The 18,960-nt window shown below is 45.3% G+C and overlaps 2 protein-coding genes across 11 annotated transcripts in view; both read right to left on the bottom strand.

Moving 5' to 3' along the window:
- Window positions 1-305: 305 nt before the first annotated feature.
- On the bottom strand, window positions 306-9,218 carry NOP2 (NOP2 nucleolar protein). 2 transcript variants are annotated; one of them, XM_019754471.2, is made up of 16 exons: window positions 8,922-9,218; window positions 8,539-8,648; window positions 7,480-7,525; window positions 7,262-7,350; window positions 6,840-7,075; window positions 5,722-5,777; window positions 5,442-5,602; window positions 5,145-5,344; window positions 4,907-4,996; window positions 3,992-4,079; window positions 3,775-3,915; window positions 3,035-3,174; window positions 2,815-2,904; window positions 2,535-2,657; window positions 2,194-2,422; window positions 306-1,090 (listed from the first exon to the last, which is right to left on the bottom strand). In XM_019754471.2, exons 2-16 carry the CDS (start codon window positions 8,642-8,644, stop codon window positions 429-431), a joined length of 2,457 nt encoding a protein of 818 aa, XP_019610030.2. In that variant the 5' UTR covers window positions 8,645-8,648; window positions 8,922-9,218; the 3' UTR covers window positions 306-428. The 2 variants fall into 2 exon arrangements, with proteins under 2 accessions (XP_019610030.2, XP_019610029.2); XM_019754470.2 differs by having other exon boundaries at window positions 6,840-7,087; window positions 8,922-9,212.
- A 706-nt stretch (window positions 9,219-9,924) lies between these two features.
- CHD4 (chromodomain helicase DNA binding protein 4) overlaps window positions 9,925-18,960 on the bottom strand; it is a 30,290-nt gene continuing 21,254 nt past the window's right edge. For 5 of the 9 annotated variants that reach the window (XM_074326128.1, XM_019754405.2, XM_019754404.2 and 2 more), the window contains exons 33-40: window positions 18,806-18,935; window positions 16,380-16,451; window positions 15,937-16,074; window positions 15,575-15,683; window positions 15,331-15,463; window positions 11,618-11,816; window positions 10,728-10,891; window positions 9,925-10,558 (exon numbers count right to left, since the gene is read on the bottom strand). In XM_074326128.1, coding sequence (XP_074182229.1) covers window positions 10,541-10,558; window positions 10,728-10,891; window positions 11,618-11,816; window positions 15,331-15,463; window positions 15,575-15,683; window positions 15,937-16,074; window positions 16,380-16,451; window positions 18,806-18,935 — 963 coding nt within the window. In that variant the 3' untranslated portion in view covers window positions 9,925-10,540. The remainder of the gene's footprint in view (window positions 10,559-10,727; window positions 10,892-11,617; window positions 11,817-15,330; window positions 15,464-15,574; window positions 15,684-15,936; window positions 16,075-16,379; window positions 16,452-18,805; window positions 18,936-18,960) is intronic. The other 4 variants (XM_019754406.2, XM_019754401.2, XM_019754403.2 and 1 more) reach the window with 1 other exon arrangement.

Raw genomic sequence — 18,960 nt, 5'->3', positions numbered from 1 at the left:
ACCAGACCCCAGCGGGTGCCCAGAATCCAGCCAGGGTGACAGAGGGGTAGGAAACCCAGGTCCTCCAGTACACCATGGGTTCTGGTGGCAGGAGCCCATCTTCCCTACACTCCTATTGCCCTCCTCTCCCCAACAGCCTATGTGTCACTCCCCAACTCTCCTTCCCTGAGTCCCTGAGGAATCCTAGAAACCTAAAATTTACCTTATTTCTCAGTATACCACACTGTTCACTTTCTTGAGGATCACTGTCCCACCTTTTAAGCAGCAAAGCCAGTACCCAGTCCCCTCAAAAAACACACAGCGACTAGAGATTGCAAAATGTATATTAAATTTCATATGCAGTAGGAAAACTACCCTCACAGAGGTTAAAGAGTTCCAACCCAGTGACAACGGCAAGGAACCACCCCCGTCTCATGTCAACTATCCATCTAAGACAGCAGTGGCTGGCTGCTGCCTCTGGACTGAGATTTTCTCCTCTTTGCTGGTGGGGACCAGCTGGAACCAACGGAGGACATGGTGGGAGTCTTAGGTCCCTTGGGGGTGCCATTCTGTTTCTGGAAGGCAGTTTTCTTGGAAAGCTGCTCTGGCAACTGCTGCTTTACCTTCTCAGCCCCTTGGGTCTTCCCAAAGGACTGAACACAGTTCTCAGGCTTCTGAGTGGCCTGGGTCTTGGAGAAGGACAGTACAGCAGGTGTCTCTGTGACCATGCCCTTGACAGGAGCGTTCTGCTTCTGGAAGGCAACTTTCTTGGAGGACTGCAGTTTAGGTGACTGTCGCTTTAGTTTCCCAGTCACTTTGGGTTCCCTGATCACTTTGGCCTTTTTAGCTGGCAGACTGCTATCCTGGAGCATGGAGGAAGCTTGGGCCTTTGTGACAGAAGATACGGTGGACAAATCAGAGCACGCCTCTTTGGAGATGCCATTCCCATTCTGCTTCTTGAAAGAGGCTTTCTTGGGATGTTGCCGTTTCTGCAACTGCTGCTTTGCTTCCACAGCCACTTTGGCCTTCTTGGCAGGCTGGCTGCTGCTCTCAGGCTTAGGGGTCACCTGACCTAGGCTTGCAGGGGTGGATGTTGCAGAATTTCCTGGGGCTAAAATTAAACAGATGGTTTGAGAAAGTGGGCCTCATCACTGGGTCTTGATCATTAGTGGAAGAGATGGTAGAGGCATTAAAATAAGAAAACAGTCTGGGTAACGTCTCTTGGCCAAGTAATTCACACAACTGGGACAATGCCTTAGAGAAGATTACCTAGATTCATATTACTGTATATCACCTTGCCTTCACTCAGGTCATATTTGAACATTTCATTAAAGAGAAGGAATCACAACTCATCCCTTGGATCAAAGGTTTTTAGAGGAAGCTATGCCCCCTTGAGGACAGCAGGTAACAAGACACGCTAAAGCAGAGGTGAATCCTGAGTAAACAGGAAGCTCTGGGCTTTTTTTTTTCTTTAAGCCAAAGAATTTTTTTTCTTGTGGATTTTTATGAGATGCAGGAAAGTAAGAGAGCAACTAGAAACAAGCTGATAAGACATAAATAAGGACTGACATATTAAATATGTACTTTTAAAGTTACAACCAATTTTAACTGAGGTTGTTGTTAACATTCAGGTATGACTTTTGTAAGGAGCATGATTTATAAAGAAATCAACTCAATAAATCAGTTTGTATTGAGAGAAGCTCACCTCTCCTTCTTCCAACTAAACCCAGGGTTACATCCCACCATGCTCTCAAGGTTGTTTCAGAAAACCCCACCCTTCCCCTTGAGATCCAGGCCAGACTCCTCAAGATGGTTGAGAAAACAATCTGCAATTAGTGTGATGGGCTCAGAAAACTGCTGATAGTTTTCAGGAGTCTTCCGCCAACCCAGTGCTGACAAAGCTGGACCAGCAGAGGTCCATTACCAGTAAGGCAGCCCTGGGCCAGGAAGACAAACCACAACCCCCACTGAAAACACATTTAGTGCCAAACAAGCTCAGCCACTTGATAGAATAAAGGTAAAGGCCCCCATCTATAGGAATGCTCTAACATACTGGGATCCATGCTCAGGAACAAATCTAGTTGGGATGAAAGGGGTCTCTCATCCAAGCAAGCAAAGGCTGCGATGAGGGCAGCGGAAATAGTCATACCGTAAAGCCTCTTGAAAGGCAGAAAGAACAAGGTAGTGATGATGCGTAGGGAGCAGATCACTTACCTGTTTGGGACTGGGGAACAGAATTGGAGAATTTCTTGAACTTGGCAATAAAGAAACCATCCATATTGTGGGTGTGAGGGTAGAAGCGGCGGGTGGAACGCAGAGTGGGGTGGAAGCGCCTTTCTCGAAAGCGGGTAAAACCCTCCTGGCCAAAGTCCAGACCTGTGGGCACCAGCCGTACATTCCTCTTTTTCAGGGCATAGTCTACCACCCACTCATTCTCTTCCACCTGGATATGTGGGAGAGACAAAGATGGAAGGAAAGGCAGAGCTGAAGGAAGCACTAAGGGGCAAACAGCCTCCCAGCCCTGCCCTCCTGTTGTGCCACAGCAGAGGCCTCACCATAATGGAACAGGTGCAGTAGACAAGATAGCCTCCTGTCTTGGAGGTGGCATTGACCGAGTCAATAGCACTCAAGAGCAACTCCTTCTGAAGGTGAGCACAGCGCAGGATGTCCTTCTCATCCTGTCCCAGGAACGAGACCCAACAGCGTCAGAATTTCTAAAGGCAGCCTCAGGAGAGGTGAGCTACTGACTGTTGAGGGTGCCCCTCCCCCTCCCATCCTGGCTCTGCCAGCCCCAGCCAAGGCCTCAGCTGCCCCGACCCCATCCCGACTCCTCACCTTGTTAGTCTTCACGGCTGGGTCCTTGGAGATGACCCCAGTGCCACTGCAGGGAGCATCCAGCAGTACTCGGTCAAAGCCCCCCACCACCTGGGGGCAAAGGGTAATAGGAAATACAGTACAATTTATTTTCTAGGCGCACGTCTAAACATTCTGATGTCAGGAAGGGGGCAGGTGAACTGAAAGACATCGCAGGAGAGATGCACGAGGGGTGTCACACCTTGGGGAACTGGCGCCCATCGTAGTGGCTGACAATGGTGTTGGTGACTCCCAGCCGGTGCAGGTTGCCCACAACACTCTTGAGCCTCTCAGCATTGGCATCATTGGCAAGGATCACACCTGTGTTCTTCATTAGCTGGGCTGAGGGGAGGGAGGGCACCGTGCTCAGCAGCCAGCGCCTGCGCGCCCACACTTGCTAGCCGCCCTCCAGCCCAGGCATCCACAGGTGACGTCTCAGCCCCTCAAGGCAAACTTCCCTCCCCTCAAACCCCACCTCCCCTGCCCACGCATCAGTCTCCCAGTCTGCACTGGCCCCAGGTGAGGAGCAAGCCCACCAATGCGGGGTTTCCGTTTTTACTGAACATCTTTCTGCTCCTACAGACTAAATTACTTCTTTTAAGCGATAACAGGTTAATAAAATGGTGGTAACCAATTACGTGAACACTGTGCCAAGGACCTCTATATGCTTATCTCAAGCCTCACAACCCAAGCATAAGATAATGCTAAGCCAAGCACAACTGCTACCCCATTTTACAGGTGATAAAAAAGAATGAGAGGCTTGCCCAAGGGCCAATGGGTAGTAAATGGCACCCACGCACTGGAATACAGGCTGACTGCAGAGCCTGTGCTCCTCACCGCTCTGCTAGCTGCCTGTTTTCTGTGTACTAGCAAGTCACAGACCCCAAGTACTTTCAAAAGCGGGCAGCCAGATGAATCCTACCCTGCCTACCCTGCTCATACCTATGTAGCTGGTCTTTCCTCCAGGGGCACAACACATGTCCAGTATCCGCTCATGTTCCTGGGGCGCCAAAGCCATGACAGGTAACATGCTGGAGGCTCCCTGCAGCATATAGTGCCCAGCCAGATACTCAGGAGTAGCACCTGTGGAGGAGGACCCGTCTGTGACATGCTGGGACAAGGGCAGGGGTAGGAGGGCTATTGGGCCGGGAATACTTACCAATGGGCACTGAGGAATCATATACCACTAGTCCAGTCTTCGACCACTTGCCCAGGGGATCCAGGTTAACCCCACGATTGATTAGCGCCTAAAGATAAAAAGCATGAAGATTTTTAAAACCTCTTAGATTACTATACCCAGAAAACAGAAGTATGGTCCTATCAGAAAGTCTATGGCACAACTCCTAGAGCTCTTTGTCAGACACAATCATAAGACTCCCTAAACACAATTCCCATCCCCACCCCCACCCCCACCCCCATTCCCTCCCATCCAGTCCCATCCTGTCCCATCCCCGGGTGTCATTTTCCTTAGCCTCAGACTCTAATTCAAGGTCTGAACTCCATCCCAACAGAGCAGACTATCAGCTCCTATTCAGTTATTTCTGGAAGTGGACTCTGATTTTCCAAGAGACTCAGCCCCCTTATCATTCTAACAGTTAGTGCTACTGGTTAAAGCACATTAAAGATCATTATCAGGTTATCTTCGCACCAGGATACACTACACACAGGGCCACACCACTGACGTTAACACAGGGGCCTTTAACCTGGGGGGCCTGAACCCTTGGAAACTATGAGCTTAAAACACTGTTTGTATATGTGTGCTGTGTCTTTTCCTGAGGGCAGAAATCAGTTTCACCATTTTTGAGGCAGCACTTTTATCCTGATTTAGATGTCTCAACTGTGTAACGGGGAGCAGAGACTAAAGGGATAAGTTTCCCACCTCACAGAGGTTCTGGGCCCTGAGCTTGTCAGACAGACCCAGCATGACACTTCGGCCTGTGTAGGTTTGCCTCCTGGGATCTTGCCTATACCAACAAACACTTAGGTACTAAGAACCCACCCAGTCAGGGTGGGATAGGGTTAGCAGAAGTCAGTACCTCCCAGAGATAAGCAAACCTCAAAACCTACCCCTCACCTGAGCAAGGTCTCGGCGCCGTGTTTTCAAGGTATTGGTCCTGAGGGTGATGGGCCGAGGCACCTCATTAGCTTCTAGGAACTCCACCAGCTGGGAAAGATGGCAGGGAGAAAGTCAGCCTGGCCAAGGAGCTCAGCCAGAAGAGAAGAGAGCAAGGGGGCTGACTGCCGTCCTTACACAGGTTAAGGAGAGAGAAGGAAAGAAAATCAGAATGGGCATTACTTTGGCAATTCAGTACCTCAGACAGAGGGAAGAGGTCCATGAGCTTGCCAAGCAGGAAGTCGCCATAGGAGTAATACGTGGCCAGATCCCTCTGAAGCCGGTGCAGATATTCAGCTCGAGACCGACCTTCCTCCCGCTGAGTCCCAAAATCACGCAGCACTCCCACTATATCTTGGATGCGCTTGTGAACTCGTTGCAAGTCTGGAGCCTGGGCATGTGGAGCTGCTAAGGAACTGTTTCCTAATGTCCCAGGGCCTGGAGACCCCCTCCTGCAGCACCTTCCCTCAGCCCTCACCCTGCACTGGAAGGATATCCTGCTCTGTCTCCCCTGCAGGGGACAGTACAAAAGGCTCGTCCACTTCCACATTGATCTGCAGGTCCCCGTCTGTCTCATCATCCTTTTGGGGACTGGGCTCAGGGGACATTTCCTCCTCTTCTTCCTCTTCATCAGTCTCCTCCTCACTCCACTGGGCCCTAGAAACAGGTCCAGGAACAGTGTTTCACAGATCAAAACAGACACTTCCTCCTTCTTCACAGTTTCCTTCATCCCAGCCACTAACTATTCTCCATCCTAAAGATTTTCCAAAACTCACCCAGCAACAGCTTCCTGGGCCTTCTGCTTCCGAGCAGCCCTTTCAATGGGCAGCAACTGAAAAAAGAGACAAGTGGGTGGTGATACAAAGCCTGCCTTCCCACCATCCCAGTAGCACTTTCTATCTCTGTATTGTTTTTCCTAAGTACAAATGTAACACTTGCTCTCAGAAGGAAACATAGACCCTAAGAAGCAAATATAAGATTGGCACACTATTGACTACTGTTGAAACTAAGTGATGAATTGAAAGGGTTCGTTATACTGTTCTACTTTCGTATTTCCCTTTCCATTAAAAAGTTTAAAACACGAGTACATACACACATATGTACATGGGGGGCACAAAAATTGCTCTTGGGTATCCATTCTGCCATGTTTTCTTCCAGATTTACTCTATATTTTTCACATCATTAAAATCATGATGCATTTTCAAATTTGTTTCTTGCCTTTTCTCATTCACAGATCATCACAAGCATTTTCAGACACAATAGCAAAATGTTAATTTAGCATATGAATGAACCATAATTTACTTATGCCCACTGGGTACTTTAGAATTTTTCAGTTTTTGGCATTATAGTCCACAGGGTGCCTGAACATCTCATGATAGGAACTCTGCAGAGAGAAGGGGCGTTGTGGGAAAGGACTGCAAATGGGAACTTTCTTTTTGTTCACAACTCTGTATTGCTTGAATTTTTCTAATAACACACCCACAAACTAATTGTGGAATACATAAGTAACTTCTTACATCTAAATAAACCAGCCCACATTTTGGATCATCTTCCTAACAGAATTACTAAGTCAAAAGGAAAACATTTTAAGGTTCTCAGATACAAATGCTTTATAAAACGTGTGTGCCTTTCTGTTCCCATCAGTGGGATATACAAGTGTCCACTTTACCACATACTCACCAGCACTGAGCATTCTAATATCTAAAATGCTCTACAACTTTTTAAAACTTGCATGTGCACCAAGAGGACGTAAAGGTGACAGGAAAACAGTGATGATACACTAAATCCCTTTTCTGTACTCAGGCTTATCTTCATCCTTGTCACTGAGGGATAAGGATCGGGAAAGACTCTAAAGGCAAGGATCCCTTCCTGAACACCCCGAGAGAAATCTCACCTCTTCACTTTCATGGTCATCTTCATCCTCTGAGTTGGAATCAGCTCCATAGTCATCCTTCACATCAGCATCACTGTCCTCTGAGCCCCAAAAGTCCCCCTGGTTTACCACACCATCTTCTTCAGAGTCCTCCTCCTCTTCCTCATCCCTGCTATGAGCTGGTGCTGGGCGCTTCTTGCCTTGAGTAGTGTTAAACAAGGACTGGGCTCCCTTCTTACCAGGTGTCCGGACAGCTCCTGCAGAGATCCCTAAGGGTTGGAAGAATCCTGGACTGATGATAGCCACACTGCTGGAGCCTGTACTTTCTATCCCCAAGGAGGTCCTTTAGCTGTTCCTTTCTCTCCAGAAATGCTCAGCAAACCGTTCCCTACACAGCACCCACAGGACGCCTCATATAGCTCCCAGCAACTATTTTCACTGACCTTTTGGTAGCTTTCTAGTCAATGGGTTGGCACCAGGACACCTACTCGTCTCAGGGGCTTCTGCAGAGCCCAACCTCCTTTTAGCTGCCCTGAAAAGATACAGGAGTGAAGAAATGCAACATACTTCCAGGTTCTACCATTTCCCATCACAGGAGATCATGTGGCTGAAGATGTACAGTACCAATTTAATCTACATAAGACTGGACATCCACACTCACCTCTTTCGAGCACGACTAGACAGTCTTTTAGCATTTTCATCACCAGCTGTAATAAAAAAAAAAAAGAGGCAGAACAGGTGGTTATAGTGCATATGAAAAAGAACAAAGGTAGAGGAAATAAAGTGGGGAGAGAATTAGTATACTAAGTCAACTGTAACTCACTCTACAGTGCTCTCCCAGGAGCTGAATAAGAAAAGTAAGGAGATGATCTCACCATCTCACCAACCAAATCCAAACTGGGCCTCCCTCCCTACTTCTGATTTCAATAAATAATACATCATCCTGATAACAGATTCAAAAGTTATCTTTTCTTCTTTCCTTCCCTTTTTCCTTTTTCCTCAATTTAATTGGTTACCAACCACAGCAGATTTTACCTTTACAACTGTTGTTTTTTATACACGCTCCAAGAAACAAAAAGTTTAAATCTCAGCACTGTCATTTACTAACTGTATGCAAGTTACTTAATCTCTCAGCATCCATTTCCTTAACAGTGCCTCTCTCACAGGGCATTAAGAGAATGAAGTGATACAATGTGTCCAAAGGGTTCAGTATAGTGCCTAGCACTTGCTAATACCTCAATAAACTGCATCTTTAATCTAATGTGCAACACAAACTACCAGGGAGTCTTCCATGCAGACTATGCACCATGTGGAAACCAAGCCTGTGCTTTCCCATCCCCATCCCCTCCACAGTGCAGTTCAGTGACTGGCCTGTCCTCTTCCCAATTTCCACTTGCTCAAGTGTCACCCTTTTTTCAACCCTGATTCTTAAAATCTTTGTAAGTTCTCTAACTGCAGGGAACCTCCCTTCCCCTCTGAACTTCTTCAATGTTAAAATGCACCCCTCCTTGCATGGGTACTTGTGTCCCTGTCGCATCTTCCTTAAGTTCTAAATGCTGATGACAGTGTGCGTTTCATTCATTCTTCCTAGTAACTCATACAAAGAAAGTCCACTTGAACAGAAAGTAAACACAGAAACTAACAAAAAAGGAGGGGGTTATAAATACAGATGAAAGAACACGTAAAAGCTGGAGAATCCGGAAGCATGCCTGACCCTTACCTGTAGGCAAGAATCTGGCGAGTTCGGTCTCGGCACCCTTCTGTTTCCGGGCCTTTCGGCCCGGCCCACGCTTCTCCTTCTTCGTAGGGTCCAACTTGCGCCCCATGGTACTGGGGAAAAGAAAAATTGGAGAAGATGAAGTCGCGCGTATTGGAAAGGGAAAGGAAGACCGTAGCCTGAGCGTATTGGAGTAAGAAAGAGCATCGTCTCGACCAGAATCTCGACTCGGCACCCCTAGCAGCCACTGGAGGCCTGACCAAACCTCCATTCTACGATGAGACCCGAATCCCACGCCATTTGTACCGTCTCCATTATCATGCCCTAGCCCAGGTCAGTACCCCCTTCCCCGCCTTTCTCCAGGGCGGTCCGAAGCCTCCGCTCACCCGAAAGCGGGTCCAGGCCCGAGACACCCTTTCGGTACCAGGTACAGCACTCCACGTGCAATCCGAAGCTAGCGTTCCAACGCCACCCTCCTAGGAAACGTTTCACGCAGGCGCAGAGCGCGCTCGCCTCGTGGCCCCGCCTCTTCCGGTCGCTGCCTGTCGGCCGCAGAAACCGGAACGTACGAGCGCCCTGGGAACGCGCGCGAGGCTGTCCGCGGTGCGGCGGGTGGAAATTCGGCGGTGGACTGCTCCACTCTTACTCGCCGAGGACGAAGGCATTGGGGGCGGAACCGTTTTCGGCTTCCCCGCCCTTCCCTCATGGCCTTGACTTTTTGTCCCACTGCAGATTTCAGTCAGAGAAACTGGTACCTGAAAGCCGCCCCCCACCCCACCCCCGCCCCAAACCAAGAGATAATAGCGGGGCGCTCCTCCTGGCACCTTCTGCCCCACCTCAAGATCAAGGAATCGGGTCGTTTACCTTCTCCCAACCCTTTGATTAGGAAGCCCTCTTCCTTAACCCGAGACCCCTGCTCAGCCCTTCAGGTAAGATTCCTCTCTGCTTAGGTTCACATCTGGAGGCCGTGAGGACATCTTACATGCTAACTTCACACACGAAAAAGAACCTTAAGCATTCCTTCAAATAAGTACTACGGTAGTGCTTAGTAGCTTTAAAAACTGGTTTTATCTTCCCAACTCTATGAAGATATCCTTATTTTATACAGAACTCAGAACCCAGAAAAGTTAACTTCCTCAAGGTCATACAGCCATTAAATGGTAGTACAGGGTAGTACCAGGTAGTTTTGAAGCCTCTCATGTTCCATAGGATGCCACTTTCCTTGGTCCAGAGCACACAGGGCACATGCACACAGACATGAAAATGAAATGGCTTTTGTGGACTATCAGAACACAAGAAAAACTTTAGTTTTCAATTACACATTTCCCAGGGCTCCCCGGTCATACACATTCATCCACTTGCACCTACACCCACACTGAACCAGAGCACTAAAATACAAGGAAACTTTTATTTTCAATTTTCATCAAGAAATTTGCTGTGGCTTTATGATTTTGGTTCTTGTCTTTTTTTTTTTTTTTTTTTTTGTCTTTTTTCCCCCCATTTTATTTCATTCTAGCCGTGGCTGGAGCCGCTGGGTTCCTGGTATTAAAAAGATGCCAACAGAGGTAGCTGTGTCTCGCCCAGGGGCCCGGCCCACTCTGAATACCCCAAAAAAGGAGAAAAGAAAACACAAAATAAACCAACAAAATAAAACAAAAAGGAAGAAGAAATTCAGATCGTTTTCTTCAAGCCTGGCAGAAACCCACAACAGTTTGTGTGTAACAGACGTTACAGTGGGGAAAGCCAGGGCCCAGAAGGCGGCCAGCCCGCCAGCTCCCTGCAGATGGCGCCGGCGCTACTGCTGCACTGTCTCTCCAGCAGGAAGGGCACCACTGCCCCTCACTCCCTTCCCTCCCCCAGTACAGTGGGGGCTGTCCCTTTACAACATGGAAGATGGGCAGAAGGAAGGAGAGGGTCTCTCAGGCCGCCAGGGGAGAAGCTGGGCAAGGGAAAGTGAGGAAGGTCACTGCTCAGCGGTGGAGGTGTTTATCATCAGTCTGGATCTTCACTGCTGCTGGGCTACCTATGGAATAAAGAGAGCCACAGGAGTCAGAATTCCACAGGAATCCACCAGATCCCAAGGGGACTCACTAGTAAGACAACCCCATCTGCCCAGTTAGGGACAGAGAGCAAAAGTTACAAGATCCAGAATGGCTCTGCTGGAACAGCAGGCTAGAAGAAAATGGTCCTACCTGCTGTGGAGTAGGGTCAGGTGCTCGGTTTGCCAGGCGGCTGAGAATATTACGCTCTGACATCTGTAGCCGCACAGCAACTGGGGGAATTCGGGCAATAGTAGCTGGGAGTCGAGTCACATCTGCTTTCATGTCACTCAGCAGTTCTTCTAGCTGTTTCAGAACTGCACAGGGAAATAAAAGGTGGTGAGCTGTGGTGGTCAAGACAGAGATGCTTTTTACCATAGTGGATCTGCCCCCCATGACTTCTCAATGACTAAGTGATTGGTGTGCTGCAGAGTTTTAATATTGCCTTTATCGGAGTCATCTGACCTGGCCTCCACCATGCTCAAATTTCTATTCCTATTCCAGTTCCACCTGTCCATGATTCTATGCTTTTTAAAGTCACCTAATCCTGTCCTTTGCTCCCACTGTCTCTATTTCTTTAACTTCTTGAGAGGTTATTCTTATTGTTTCACTTTTTTCACTATCTTTCCTCACCTTTTGGAGCTGTCTCCCTCTCCTTAGTAACAGCCTTCTTTTCCTCACTTCACCCTCCACCCCCCTCACAATGTTTTAACTTTAATCAGAAACAAAATGTTGAATTTGATGGGATCTTAAAAACACCTGAAGTCACCTCTAAAGTATCCCAGATGACACTATATTATTCTGCTTTGCTTTCCACCTCCAACAAGTTGAATATGTTAAGAGTTAAAAGAGGCAACGAATTACTGTCCTTGATTGCCTCTAAGATAATAGCTTCCCAAGGAGGAAAGCACCAGATCCTCAGCACATCCTAAGCTCCCAAAGGGGCTCTGAAAAAAACGTTATGGAAACAAGAAGTAAATGTGTGTTGGGGAGGGCAGAGGAGGAAGGATGCTGAGTCAGCAGGAGGCAGGGGAGCCACTGGCTACCTTTGTGCAGGACCGCATTGGCAGGTTTGTTTCCTGCCATTGACTCCTTGGACAGGTGCTGATGACTCTCCGCTAAACACTCCACCTCAGCAAAGCGGGTGTTTAGGGCCATGGAAGGGTGAGAGGGGTCCTCTGACATGTTCAGATAAGCTGCACGGCGCAGCTGTTCCTCAATCACCAAGGCTTGTTCTAGGAGCTGGACAAGGGAGAAAGAGATGGGAGTTGGACTGACACTCACTTATTTCTGATGGGCCTCAGAATCTATGAAGAACCTTATGACGGCTCCCCCACATCCAAGCAGTTCAGCATTGCATTGTCCTTTTTTTTTTTTTTTATTCCCTTGTGGAGGTCCACATCTTTAAAACTCTTTACCCTTAATTGATTCACTCTTATACAAAAATGATAAAAACTCAATTTAAAAAATACAGAATGTATAAAGAATTAAAGTCACAAATAATACCACCTCCTAGAGATAACTGTTAACATTCTGAGGTTTTTCTTTGTATATGTTTTACATAATTGAAATTATATATATATATATATATATATATATATATATATGTTTTCATTCAGTTACATAGTAAGCATCTTCCTTTATTACTGACTGTACTTTGTAAGATTCTTAATGGTTGCACAGTAGTCCATCCCAGATATACCTACCTTATCATTTCAACTGTTTTACTCTTTAAAATTATTTGTTTCTACATCTCCCATTCCTTTCCTTCACCATAGATAACCCTTCTAATATACTGACTTTGTTTTTCTATGAAACACTTGAAGACTGAGTATTGTTTCATGTGCACATTTCTAATTTACAGAATGTTCAGTACATATAAAATGCTTTTTCTTCCTTTCTCCATACGTATCTTTTTAAAGGGTTCATTTATGTTGTTATATCACGTGCATTTTGTTGCTTCTAGCTGTTGCTTAGTGTTCCATGATATGAATCCACATTTTACCTATCTGCACTCCCAATGTTGAACAATGGTTGCCTCCAGGCCCCACCACCAAAAATTATACTGCAACAAACTCTTGTACCTGTCACCTGATGGAGCTCTGTAAAAGGTTCTTTGAAATATATTCCAAGAGACAGAATGTTGATTCAGAAGTTATGAGACTTAATTTGCTCAAGTATCCACTGGTTCTTAAAGAGAATGAATCCATTAGGGGTCAGGAAAAAGGACAGTATGAGAATAATGGGCTATTATTTCAACAAGACCTGGCTCCATCAGGGCCTACTAATTTATCCCCAGACCAAGTATGTACTTTTTTAAATTAAAAAACATTTTAATTATAGTTGACATACAATATTATATTAGTTTCAGATGTACAATATAGCGATTAGACATTTACATAACTTACTGAGTGATCATCCTGGTAGGTCTAGTATCTACCTGACACCATGGTAGTTATTACAACATAATTGACTATGTATTCCCTATGCTATACTTCACATCCCCGTGACTATTTTTTTTAATTTATTGGGGTGACCAAGCATCTACTTTCAATCTGTACACCCTGTCTCTTGTACCAACTCCCTCCTCTGCCCCAAATTATGAGCTTTCTCCAGGATAAGCCCGTCTTGCTGCTGTTCTATTAAAGCATTCTCCCAAGAAATCTCTCCTCTCCTAGCATCAGCCAGCAACTTTATACAAATGATTTGATGCTTCTCAAACCTGCAGCTCAAGCAGTGACTGTTCTGATCCCACTCATGTATGGATGAACACTCTTTGATCCCACTTGTTTATTGTGAAGGGGGTAGTGGGAAGGTTATCTGCTTGTGCTCACGAGAAACACCAAATGAGTTGTCTAAAATTGAACTTATCTTTTCTACAAACTGTTTCCTCACTTCCAAGATCTGCCATTGATAATTTAACTTTCTCAGTGACTTCGAGCTCAAAACTTGTTATTTTTGGAGTCTCACTCCTTTGCATCTCAGATTTTTTTTTTTTTTAACTGTGTTTTTCCAGGACCCATCAGCTCCAAGTCAAGTAGTTGTTTCAATCTAGTTGTGGAGGGTGCAGCTCACAGTGGCCCCCTAGATGTGGGGATCGAACTGGCAACCTTGTTGTTAAGAGCACCACACGCTATCCAACTGAGCTAACTGGCCGCCCTTCCTTTGCATCTCAAATCCAGTAAGTCAGGAGTCAGCAAACTATGGCAGGGGCCACATCGGGCCTGCTGCCTGATTTTGTATGGCCCAAGAGCGAAGAATGGTGTTTTACATTTTTTAAATGGTTGGGAAAAAGTCAAAATAAGAATAGTTTGTGACACTTCATAAAAATATGAAGTTCAAATTTGAATGTTGATAAAGTTTTATTGGCACACATTCATACTTACTCGTTTATCATCTATAGCTGCTTTCACACTACAACAGAGTTGTGTATTTGCAACAGAGACCATGTCCCACAAAGCCTGAAATAGTTACTATCTGGCCCTTTAATAGAAAAGGTTTGCTGACCCCTACGATAAATCAATAAATTCTTTGATGTTTTATTTCTTTTACCTTATCCTTTTCATTTTCCACAACCAGCATTATATCTAAGCCCTTACTAGCTCATGACTATATGATAGTGCTATAATTTCATGAATGTTCTATTTCTATTTCCATTTCCTTGGGTCATATCGAAACTCTTCACAAACCTTCAATGGCTACCCATTAACTATAGGGTAAAGTCCAAACTCTCTTATCTGTTGCCAAAAACCCACTTATTGACCTCTAGCTCTTACCTCTCTCTTCAACCTACCTCCCACCATTACCCAAGTGCTTTCAACAACCCAAGTGGGCTAATTTGCTGTTTATAAACACTCGAAGCTCTGCTACTTAATCCCTTTTGGTTCAAACGACCTTCAGTTTCTACCCAACAATTTCTATTACATTCATCAAAACTTAATTCCAATGCCACCTTCTCCATGAAGCCATTTATGAACTCTCTCTTCCCATTCACCAAGTTTCCTCTGGAGAACTTTCTTATGGATTCAGTAATTTCCCTCCCAATACCCAGAATGGTATTAATTTAAACTGAAAGCTCCTTGAGAACAGGCACCATGCCTGGTCTTTGTATCCTGTGCCACTCATTGCTTGGTACATAATGTTTGAAGGTTTATTAGTGTATATTTCTTACTCCCCCAATTATACTCAGCTTACGAGCCACATGTCTTGTCTTCGTGGTATCCCATTTTGATGGTCTGCACACTAGGTGTCCTCTAATTTGCTGAATTCCTGAGTAAGACTCCCTGCAGTCCTAGGCTTGTTAGCCCTAGTGATTCTGAAAACAGAGTTCTACACCTTTGCATTTCCTTTTCGCATCCACTCCACCCCTTATCCACACAGGTACTCTCAGACCCAGAAAAAGTACCACCCACTGACAGCCCTACCTCCTCAAAGATCCAATTCAATCCACCTCTGTATCTTTCATGAACACTCCAACCCACAGTGTTCCCCGAACACACCCACTGCACTAGTCTGTCATTCATTAGACGCAGTCATCTTCAGCCCTTGAACAGTTGGTTAATTTTCAAGTCTGTATGTCTCGACCTCTAATAATTAAGATACTTGGGAGCAAAGCCTTTCATGGAATACAAAAAGTGAAATACACAGGAGAACACAATAAACAATATGGGAGAATGAACAGATTCCCTACTTTGCAGTCCCTTCTGCACTGTAAGGGCTGTCACTTCAACACGGTATTCCTCCCCATCCTGCTCACCTTGAACCTTCGGGCTAGAAACTTATTCTTGATCTCTAAGAAATTGCCACGGTTCATTTCACCCTTGAAAGGCTCATTGAGGATGGCATAGCGTGGGTCATTCTGGATGTCCTGCCACCGGGCATAGCCATGGCTATTGGAAAATTGCTCAGGAAAAACAAAACAAGGAAAGTAAGAACCTCAAACTGTGGGACCTTCAGAAACCTTCACCAGAAATCTAAGGCCAGACTCAGGCAAAGGATACTTTATGATGCCAGCCAGCAGCCAGTAGTCATGCCGTCGATGCCAGATCTCATAAGTCTTCTTGGTAACTGTGGCTGCCCGCTCCTCATTCTGCCAAAGGGAGTGCAACTCTGAAGAGGAATTTAGGGAAGGTTGGGGAGAAAAAAACTTCCGTGAGAATTCAAAAAGCTATTTATTCCTGCCCCTCAGATGCCATCTTAATAGTATGCCTATGGCTTTCTAACATGGAATCTAAGGGAGCATGCAAATCAGCCTACCCTCCAGTCATCTAGTAGAGGCGAAGTCTCCGTACTCTGGTTTCTGACAACAACTCTAATTTCACCTCAGATTCTTCTAACCCCAGTGGGCCCCTCATTTTCATACCAGTAAAACCACCATCTGCAATGTTGAACATGAAACGCTGTTTAATATTTTTCTTCTGCTTCTCATCATTCAGGTCCTTGGGGGTCTCTCCATTCTGAAGCATCACCTCTTTTTTCTCTTCTTCTTCTTTCTTCTCTTCTACAGGATATGAGAAGGAAAATTTCAGCTCCAGACACTGTGGCCCTAACACACACCACTATATGCTTCAAGATGCCATCCACCGCCACCCTTTCCCACACAGGTGTTTCTCAAACCCAGAAAAAGGTGATACCAGCCCAATGACAAATAAGTGTGGGGACAAATGGAGTCTGAACTTGGGATAAAATGGCTACATGGATGTGGATGGGGAGGTTGAGGGTTGGAAGGGGGAGGTGTCCCAGAGATAAAGTCCTTGCTTCTAGTTTTAGAGTCCTAAACCACAATCAGCTTTTCCAAACACCCACCTTTGTCCTCCACCACAATGGGGGTCAGATCTATTGCTGACTTCTCTTCCACCTTCTCCACGTCGGCAACAACTGGGGGGAAACAGATGGCATTGAGAGTGTATCTAAAGAACAGTGTCTTCCTCTGTTCCACACACTACCGTATTTCCCCAAAAATAAGACTGGTTCTTATATTAATTTTTGCTCCAGAAAACACATTAGGGCTTATTTTCAGGGGATGTCTTATTTTTTCATATACAACAATCTACATTTACTCACGTATAACCTATGTATATTCATTTATTCATGTACAAAAATCTACATTTATTCAAATACAGTCAAGTCATCATCTTCTGGAACATCATAACTCTCCAAACCCTGAATTCCAGCTTGAATTTCTTGCGACTCCATTTTCTGTAGAACCACTGGCCCCAATCTCTCATGTCCAGCAATAGAGCTCTCCTCAAATGAGCACTTCTTGTCCATGTAGCCTGCTCGTAGTGCATTGGCAACACAGCTGTCAGTGATTTTATCCCATGAATTCTTCACCCAATTCACGACCTCTTGCAGGCTAGGCTTCACAAAGTTTTCACGCTGAATTCTCACCATTCTATTTTCAATGTAGTCATTGATTTCCATGCGCAAATGGTCCTTGAATGGCTTGTTTATTGCAATATCAAGAGTCGGGAGATAGGCGGTCATTCCTGTGGAATCATTATTTGATCTATTCTTCTCTCTGCAAGGAACTTCTTCATGTCTGTAGCGCAGTGAGTGCTGGCTGAATCCCAGACTAGCAGACCTCTTTGGCCACCTCACAAAACAAGTGGCAGCATTAAATCAACCCACTTCCTTATAACTGCTTGCGTGCACCAGGTTTTTTAGGTTTCAAGAACATAAATGCCTGAAACACATTCAACCTTATCTTTCTTGCTCTTAGTGATGATTAGAGGTGAGGCTTTCTTTCCATCCAGACGAATTGCCAAAATACAGGTAACACGTGCACTTGCGTAACCAGTGCAGGGAATGTAGATTGACGAGGCACCCCTCTGATCAACTGTCGTTTGAGATCCTTAGCCCATACACACTGCAGTTTCATCCATAGCAATCATGTTGGACAGTTGGTATTTAGAAAAGCTGATACCATCAACAAAGGACTTGAATGCAAGTGCACGTTTAATAACTTCAGTATTTTCCAGCTTGAACAGTGTTGTTGATCTTAGAGACAGTTCATAATCGCTGAAGGAAGCCATCCAGCCAGTGTTGTGACGCTTTGAATTCTTCTGGGGATATTTCTAACTGTGGTGCCACTGCAAGGGCAAATGCTTGAATATCAGCCCTGCGCACAACCAAAGCCTTTGCTCTCCTGTCAGCAATCCATTCACAGATGATGTCTTCCAGCTCAGGAAATAATGGTTGCCGACCTGATCCACACTTGCGCTTCTTAGCATTTCCCTCGTCCACCTGTTGACTGAGGTTATCGTACTCTGCTCGCCATTTTCGGACCATTCGGAGATCCAACTTCTTCTCTTTGCAGAAAGCCGTAAGATTCTTGCCCCGGGAGTCCTCCACGATGCCTTTCTTGTACTCCACGGAATAGCTCTTTCTTTTTGCACTCATCTTGTCTGGGGGTCAAAATATTATTCCCTTTAAATCTACCATTAAATTAAAAGTGTTAATTGAAGACTTATGAGATAGGAGTGGCAACAAAAATGATGACAATTAAGAATGATTGTCCACGAAAAATTGCAGGCACTAAAATTCAGAAAACGTTGCTTTATTTCAGACGAGTGCATTAAGTTCGTCCGTTACAACACATGACATATTGAATTATGAAGATTCATCTCAGACACAACCACGTCCGTTCATTATTGAGAGCGCAAGTTATTCGTGCGTTGTGTGTGTCTGTACTCCGATTGGTCATTCGGCAATAAGTCTCGAGTTCATCTGCTTACATAGGCGTTTATGTCTCATCCAAAGGTGCCCACTTGGGTATTTACAAATATTTCATTATAATTTATATTATCATTTAAGTATTGTCAATATTATTTATTTATATTTAATTATGTATTAATATTATTTTATAACTCAATACGTCCATCGTGTGTTGCAACGGACGTACTAAATGCATCCGTCTGGCTGACGATTTTAACTGGGGCTTATTTTTGGGGTAGGGCTTATTTTATAAGCATCCTGAAAAATCATGCTAGGGCTTATTTTATGGTTAGGTCTTATTTTTGGGGAAATACGGTATATCCAACTGTTACAATCCTAAACTGAAATATTTATGATTAAAGTCTTCAAAGATGTCTTAGGAGGGAACCCACAATTTATAATCAAGGGTGCAGTATTCTTCAGTGTGTTAATTCTGACAGCACTACAGCCTGGCTGGAAGTCCAAGAGCGGCTGTAGTTCACACAGGGATATGTAGTGCTTGAAAATGTGGATACCTTTGGGCTCTGTCTCCATAGGTTCCTCTGTTTTCTCCTTCACCTCTGCCTTTTCCACTTTCTCCTCTCCCTCAGGAGGTTCAACAAGGATCTTTTCATCCTCTGAGGCAGGGGCAGGGGGTTGTGTACACTTCAAAGGAAAAAAGACAGAAGTT

This window comes from Rhinolophus sinicus, linkage group LG02 (assembly GCF_036562045.2).
Source record: "Rhinolophus sinicus isolate RSC01 linkage group LG02, ASM3656204v1, whole genome shotgun sequence".
NCBI classification, from domain to species: domain Eukaryota; kingdom Metazoa; phylum Chordata; class Mammalia; order Chiroptera; family Rhinolophidae; genus Rhinolophus; species Rhinolophus sinicus.
This window is presented reverse-complemented; position numbering and strand designations above follow the sequence as displayed.

Coding starts and splice junctions, on each gene's coding strand:
- NOP2 (XM_019754470.2), bottom strand. CDS start 8,644: ATGGGGCGCAAGTTGGACCCTACGAAGAAGGAGAAGCGTGGGCCGGGC. Junction 5,345..5,441: donor TGCAGGGGAGACAGAGCAGG/ATATCCTTCCAG, acceptor TAGCAGCTCCAC/ATGCCCAGGCTCCAGACTTG. Junction 2,423..2,534: donor ACTGCACCTGTTCCATTATG/GTGAGGCCTCTG, acceptor CCACATATCCAG/GTGGAAGAGAATGAGTGGGT.